This window comes from Limulus polyphemus, unplaced genomic scaffold, assembly GCF_000517525.1.
Source record: "Limulus polyphemus unplaced genomic scaffold, Limulus_polyphemus-2.1.2 Scaffold865, whole genome shotgun sequence".
NCBI lineage: Eukaryota > Metazoa > Arthropoda > Merostomata > Xiphosura > Limulidae > Limulus > Limulus polyphemus.
Window position 1 is genome coordinate 386,544 of NW_013666475.1, and position 7,688 is coordinate 394,231.

A 7,688-nucleotide genomic window follows, 5' to 3' on the forward strand; every position below is an offset into this window, starting at 1 on the left:
GACTTGTAATGATTACTGAAAGTCTGCCAAGTTTAGTAGTATCCAAACTATAATGACTTTAAAGGAGTTCAAAGTGGTCACATCATTGGTCAATTCAACCAAGCCCTGCTGTACCGTACAGCAGAGTTTCTTCGCCAACTTCAAATCCTTGTTTATTATTCTGTTAAGGATACCAGGAGAAATGCTAAGCTCCTTGGGTGCGAGAGTTATCTTTCCTACACCTTACAGGTTAGGGCGTATTACAGGATTGGTTGGAGGTGTTGTTTCAGAGCCTCTTGTTATTTTCCGTTTTTTTTATAACACTGATGTTCACTTCTTAGAAAACTAAAAATCCGGAATTCGACTCCCCGCGATGGAGAGCGCAGATAACCCATTGTAAAGCTGTGTAGCTTTTGGCTAACAAAAAACACCAACAGTCCTTCTTTGAAATGTTGTGTCTTAAGTTTGTATTTATCAGTTTCGCTGTGCGAATATCTTTCCTTAGATTTATATATTCCAACACACTTAAGTCTATGTATGACGGGTTTGCACTATAGGGATTTCTCTATAAACCAAATATATAGGCTCTAAATAATCCGCCATAAGTGCCATGGTTCACACCGGCAGGGAAACGCTAGTGATACTAGCAGGCAATTCGTTCTTCAAACACAAACAATACGTATACTGATTACTCCTTGTTAGCTTTCCGCCTATGGTGCTATTCCCATTCCTGCTCAACTCAAGTAATTTCCAGCAATTTTAGACATTTATTTACAGGACCTGTAATGCGATTTATGTTAACATTATTTATTTAGAAAAGAGTTGGTTTTAATACCAGGTTTCCGACACAATGCCTTGAAAATCTTTAAGTTTCGCGTTTAACAATATCTATCTCGACTAAGAAAAAAAAGTCTTGTATGACCAATTTTGTATTCTATATAATGTATAATTCAGTTCCGAACTGTAAAAATGTATGCTAAGCCTAATGACTGTTACTGCAACATAGGCGAAGGCACACTACAATTTTTTAAACGTGGAGAATATATATATGTATCTAGCCTTCATTTTTACGATATTTATTAACCCACGTTATATGTCTTATATAATGTCAATATACAAATAAAATGAAACCCAACCAAAAATCGGTAATATCAATCAGTTAAAACAAGAAAATAACAAAGTAAAACGTAATAACAAATTTCGAAAATGTAATAAACAGCTCACGTTATGTCATATGACTTCCTAAATCATTCACTTGGCACATAAGCTATAAGTATTTTAGGTTTTAATCTAAAACTACATAATGTTGTTACTTATTACATACTTTAAAATGTTTAAGATAAGATGTAAAAATATCACTGATGTATTAAACTTTATTTTAAATCTTCATAAAGATTTTTGATAACGAAAAGCTCTCAAAAATCTGATGCAAAGACTTACAACTTGATAAGATTTGGTAATTTTTTGAAGATTCCAGTGTTCTTGAATTTCTTGAAGCTGTTATCGTTCAAACGCCTGAAATAGAGTTCACTTGTTATATTAACTCATCTTCATTGACTCACTATTTTATCACAACTTGTTATATTAGCCCATCTTCACTGACTCACTATTTTATCACAACTTGTTATACTACCTTACTCGATTGACTCACTATTTTATCACAACTTGTTATATTAACTTATCTCGATTAACTCACTATTTTATCATAACTTGTTATATTAACTTATCTCGATTGACTCACTATTTTATCACAACTTGTTATATTAACGTATCTCGATTGACTCACTATTTTATCACAACTTGTTATGTCATATGACTTCCTAAACCACTGAATAACTATTTTATCACAACTTGTTATATTAGTTATATTAACTTATCTTCACAGACTCACTATTTTATCGCAAGTTGTTACATTAACTCCTCCTTACTGACTCACTATTTTATCACAACTTGTTATATTAACTTATCTCGATTGACTCACTATTTTATCACAACTTGTTATATTAGATCATCTTCACAGAATCACTATTTTATCAAAACTTGTTATATTAGATCATCTTCACAGAATCACTATTTTATCAAAACTTGTTATATTAACTTATCTTGATTGACTCATTATTTTATCACAAGTTGTTATATTAACTCATCTTCATTGACTCACTATTTTATCACAAGTTGTTATATTAACTCCTCTTTACTGACTCACTATTTTATCAAACTTGTTATATTAACTTATCTTGATTGACTCACTATTTTATCACAAGTTGTTATATCAAATCATCTTCAATGACTCACTATTTTATCACAAGTTGTTATATTAACTCCTCTTTACTGACTCACTATTTTGTCACAACTTGTTATATTAACTTATTTCGATTGACTCACTATTTTATCACAAGTTGTTACATTAACTCCTCTTTACTGACTCACTACTTTATCACAACTTGTTATATTAACTTATCTCGATTGACTCACTATTTTATCACAAGTTGTTACATTAACTCCTCTTCCCTGACGAACTATTTTATCACAATTTGTTATATTAACTCCTCTTCCCTGACTCACTATTTTATCACAACTTGAAATAAGGCATCACTGTCTTGCATAAACGTAACAATGAAAAACTAAATCAAAAGTGACTACTATAGGTATGAAATAATATTTGTATTTCACCTCCACATCAAGAATAACAGAAGTGTGAAGTATTTTCCTATTTCTTGTATATATATGTTTTATTAGAAGAAACTAAAAGACAGATTTGGAGTTGTCTCTCAAAGATAGTTATCAGAAAAGTTACATGAAATTATTTTTGTTTGGTTTGGTTCAGTGTATAATACAAATATATAATCATAAAAACACACGAATCTATATCCGATTCAAACATAATAATTAGCTCGAGAATTGGACAGATAGCCGGTTATATGCTGAGTGACAAAAAGACGAAGAGATATATAAGACTGATGCCTACCTATTTAAATTATAAAAGAAATAAGATGTTTTGTAGACAAATACTACAAATGACGCCATTGTAAAGGTTTATTTTATAGTTCTTTATATTAAGTTCTCGTCCATTTCATGTTTGGCAACAACGAGTTGCGAGTAGCTGGATTATTTGATACCATGTTAAAATGTTAGACTTTTGAAGTTGTTACTTAAATTTCGTTATAAAGAAGCAATGCTGATAAGCAATAGAAGAGTTATCCGTACATTGAAAATAATAGAATGATAACCACAACATCCATCTACTCTGATTTGATGCAATGATGTTCCATTGGAGCAATTTCGTCCATCTTTGATTGTTCTCATTACGATTGCTGTGATTGTAACGAGTTTCTGTGAAGGACGGCAAGGACAATCTTTGACCATACATTCTGACAAGTTTTCCACAGACCCTCCAATATGGGTGGACATCGGCTCCCAGGATCACATTTAAACAAATCAAAGGCACAAAAATTCATTAGAACTGCAGCACTGGAACTTATAGATATGTGTTGGTATGAGATTGATCTAGTTTCCTTTGCAAGGTTGTTATCATTACATTTAGGAATTCATTCATTTGAACTTTGGTGAACAGAGGCGTAACTTTGCAAGGTTGTTATCATTACATTTAGGACTTCATTCACTGGAATTTTGATGAATAGAGATGTCACGTCAAAACTCACTCTGTGTGTTATCTTCATCGATATTTTATCCATGTTAACGACAAGTACTCTTGTCAATTTGTTTGTTTGTTTCAGTACTTTACACAAAGCTACACAGCTTGCACATAACCGTTCCTAATTTTGAGCTGATAAGACTAAAGGGAAGGCAACTATCAACAGAACTCAATACAAACTCTTGGGCTACTCTTATTGGACCAAGTAGTGGAATTTGACTGTTACCCAAATGGCGGAGCGCGTTTTTGTGACAGTCTTCTGAAAGCGCTAGGGTTTTGTCAGTTCTTTTTTTCTGGATCTAGATGTTTTTAGAATCTTAAAATGAAGTGAGTATTTAACAAACGATACAATGACATCATATAAAGATTATCCATTATCAACCAGTTCTACTTAGGAATCAGATAAAGACTAATCTAATATTAATAACTTAACAGTAACTGAATGAAAAATGTCTCTGTTTAAGACAGTTTTGTAATATTTGTCTGCAGCTATACGATTTTCTTAACATTCCTACAGATGACGTTCCCTGTGGTCTTCCTGCGAATTTCATATATTCACTGACCTATCTCTTAACTAAACATCTTAATCCTAGACTTACACTATTACTAGGCAACAATGAATCACGTTTCAAAAATTCATATATGATTTTAAGATGACTCTTGTAGGTGAACATAATGTTGAAACAGACACATCAGAGAGTTTGGACTAAGGTTCCAATAAATAAGGCCCTAAATGTAAGGTTAAGAACATTACTAAATTTTATACCAAACCACTTCTCTGTCACAAAACTTAGAACAGACAGAAGCTTTGGATATATAATAACACAAATATAACGTCTTAATAACAAGAGAAAAACAAATTATTGATTTCAAAAACCTCTTTAAAGTAGCAACTACTCTAAACATCTCATCATACGAGTAGTAAAAGACAAAGTAAAAAAAACCAATAACTTTACCTTTGTTGCATCATCATCGGCAACTACGAAACATACATTTTTGATACGTTATAAAAACATCAGAAATACTTCACGACACACGGGTACAACTAAGATTTAAGTCTATATACACTGCAAATAACATTGGAGATATGAAACGAACAAGCACAAAAATTCTTTGGAAATACAAAAAAGTCGACTGTCGATTCTTATGTCTGAAAATGCTAACATAAATTGGAAAAGGATGCAAATTAATGCCAGATTACGCCTCTGTTCACCAAAGTTCAAGTGAATGAATTCCTAAATGTAATGATAACAACCTTGCAAAGTGACGCCTCTATTGACCAAAGTTCCAATAAATGAAGTCCTGAATGTAACCGAGATAGGCATTGTAAGGTGACAACTCTATTCACCAAAATTACAGTGAATGAAGTCCTAAGTGTAATGATATCAACATTGTTTTAACTTCAATTACTGCAACGTAGCTGAAAACCCGCTGTAATGTTTTTGTTACTATCTTTCAGTAATATTTGTTATTGTTGTTTTAATTAAATGGTATAATCATGGATTGATGAAATAATCATATAAAAACGACCAGTGATTCATTACGTATTTATACTTACTAAACATGTTGTAATTTGCATGTTGTTTTTAATTATTAGAAACTTAGAAAACAATGAAATAAACGATATAGAAGATGGTGCTTTTCAAGGGGCCTCGAACTTGATGGACCTGTGAGTATTTCATTTTGCTTCATAAGTTTAGAGATAAGAAGATATAGTATATATAAAGAGAACATTTTGTTTTTCGTTATTTTTAATCAAATGGATTAGCAATGCTTAGCTGTTGCTTCTTAGAGCTAACACTACCACAACCCTCTTTTGTTTAAATACGATTTGTTAAGTAACTTTAAATAATTTAATTCTATTTTGAAATGTCCGAATTACATCTACTTTTAGGTATTTGAATAATGAAAAGAAATATGTTCAGGGTTGAGTTTCGAATCTATCTTTTAATTTAAAAATAGTGAAATTTTTTCGACCACACAGATTACTTTAAGTTTCCATTCGTATATTCCACGTTATAAGCTTCTGTTTTCGTACTCCATATTGCAATCTTCTATTTGCGTATTCCATGGTGTAAATTTCTATTTTCACACTCCTTATATACACTTCTATTTGCACATCCTTGCTCATCTCCCATTTGTTAACCCCATAATGCCAAGTTTTGTTCGTGTACTCCACACTGTTAGCTTTCATTCGTGTACTCAATATATAAGGTCCTATTCGTGCAACTCTTATTGTGTACTCATATTGTAAGCTTTCATTAAAGGTTTCTGATTGATAAGCCCTACCTAGCGTACTCCATATTGTACGTTTATGTCGTGTATTCTAACGTGTACGCTTCTATTAATATTCTCAGGTTTGTAATCTTCCATTGATGTATGATTTATTGTTTACTAAATGTCGAAAGCTTTCAGTAATGTACTCCATAACATAACTTTTCTTTGTAAGCTACTGGTAATGTTCTTTATATTATAAGCTTCCAATAATGTATTCATTATTGTAAATATTCAATAATATGTTAGTATTATTAGCTTACAGTAATATATTCTATGTCAGTGGTTCCCAATCTTTCTCCAAATGACAACCACATAGTTCCGATCCCAAAATTTCACGGACTGATTCGTGCAATATTAACTTTTTAAAGTATTTTTAAATTAGACTGTAAAACAATACGCTTCAGTAGGTATATTTTAAAACACACATTGTTTTTCAACTGTCTTACGGACCGGCTGAAACCTCCCTGTGGACCAGCGGTCGGGAACCACTGCTCTATACTGTAAGCTTTCGCTTCTTTACTTCATATAGTAAACTTACATTATATAGTGTAATTTGTATTGTGAGATTGTATGGTTTTAAATAAAGATGCATGAATCTGCTGTTACTGCTTGAAAAAAAGTATTTCTCTTTTTATTCACTATATATGAAACTCACTGTCGTTTCCTGAAGGTACCTAATTGGACTAATGTTTTTACTAAAACACGCGTAAAACCTAAGAAATTCTTCTAAATACATCGATACAGTAGTCACTTTTACTAAATTGTGTATCACTGTTTATTCTGTTAACATTTGGGTGGAACTTTCAAGGCCTGTAGAGGGCGTAATATTATTTTAATTCGCGAAAACTTTACCTTCCTGCAGCCTTGTGTTAATACACAGGTCAGGGCGGAATCACGTACAACCCGCTAGGTTGGTAGTTCTCCTTCGAATGGTTTTTGTTATGTATAGAATCAGGTTCTCTTCTCGTGCGTTTGTAACATTTTTGTTTTGTTTTACACAGATTACGTCTCTATTGTTATGAGAATTTTCTTGTACGAAGGAACAGCCTTAAGAGTTTGTTGTATTTTTTGTATTGTTTTTTATTAACACACTCGTCACCGACGGTTATTTTCAGTTCTTGACTCAAGATATTTTTAAACTGTTTTATTTTGTGATGAGAATGAAGGCTAAATATTGGAATTTGTTTTTTTATAAAATGAGACAAATTTGTTAAAATATCATCAGTTGAAATGTTAAATTAGAAATATCACTGTGCAAGACTTTATCAAAGTCTGTTAAAAATGTCGACCTTGAAAAAGCACAGTAAGATCAACATGACGAGCTGAATGCATGGAAATAAGTGTCTAATTACAGACCTCCATCTTGGGTTTATAGATAAATCCTCTTTGTGATTTTGAGTAATTTAGTATTTTGATTTGTTTTATATTTCCCCAATAGTTCTTTAGACCATAACAAACTACGAGAGATCAGACCGAAGAATTTTGAGGGGCTATCAAGTATTAAAACTCTGTGAGTATATCTTTATATACGATAAGACTATTGCTTTTCTTTCTTAAATAGATTACAAGTCAGAAATGTGCGATTCATTTGTGTTGACTCGACAATCAAACGAAATTCAAAGTGCACACGAGCTCTATTGACTTAAAAACAACAAAAAAACATCAGGTAGCACGTATCAACCCATCAGTGGCGTAGCAAGAGGGGGCAAGGGGCAGTCGCCCCCGGGCGCAAGTGTGAAGGGGCACAAAATTTCCTCTGGCCTATAATGCCTATTAA

General features: G+C 32.3%; 1 protein-coding gene across 1 annotated transcript in view; it reads right to left on the bottom strand.

The window, feature by feature from the left end:
- LOC106460931 (protein slit-like) overlaps positions 1–7,688 on the bottom strand; it is a gene marked incomplete at its 5' end in the record, with an annotated part of 55,542 nt that overhangs the window by 41,609 nt on the left and 6,245 nt on the right. Inside the window, one exon of the mRNA XM_022387731.1 lies at positions 1,420–1,494. Coding sequence (XP_022243439.1) covers positions 1,420–1,494 — 75 coding nt within the window. The remainder of the gene's footprint in view (positions 1–1,419; positions 1,495–7,688) is intronic.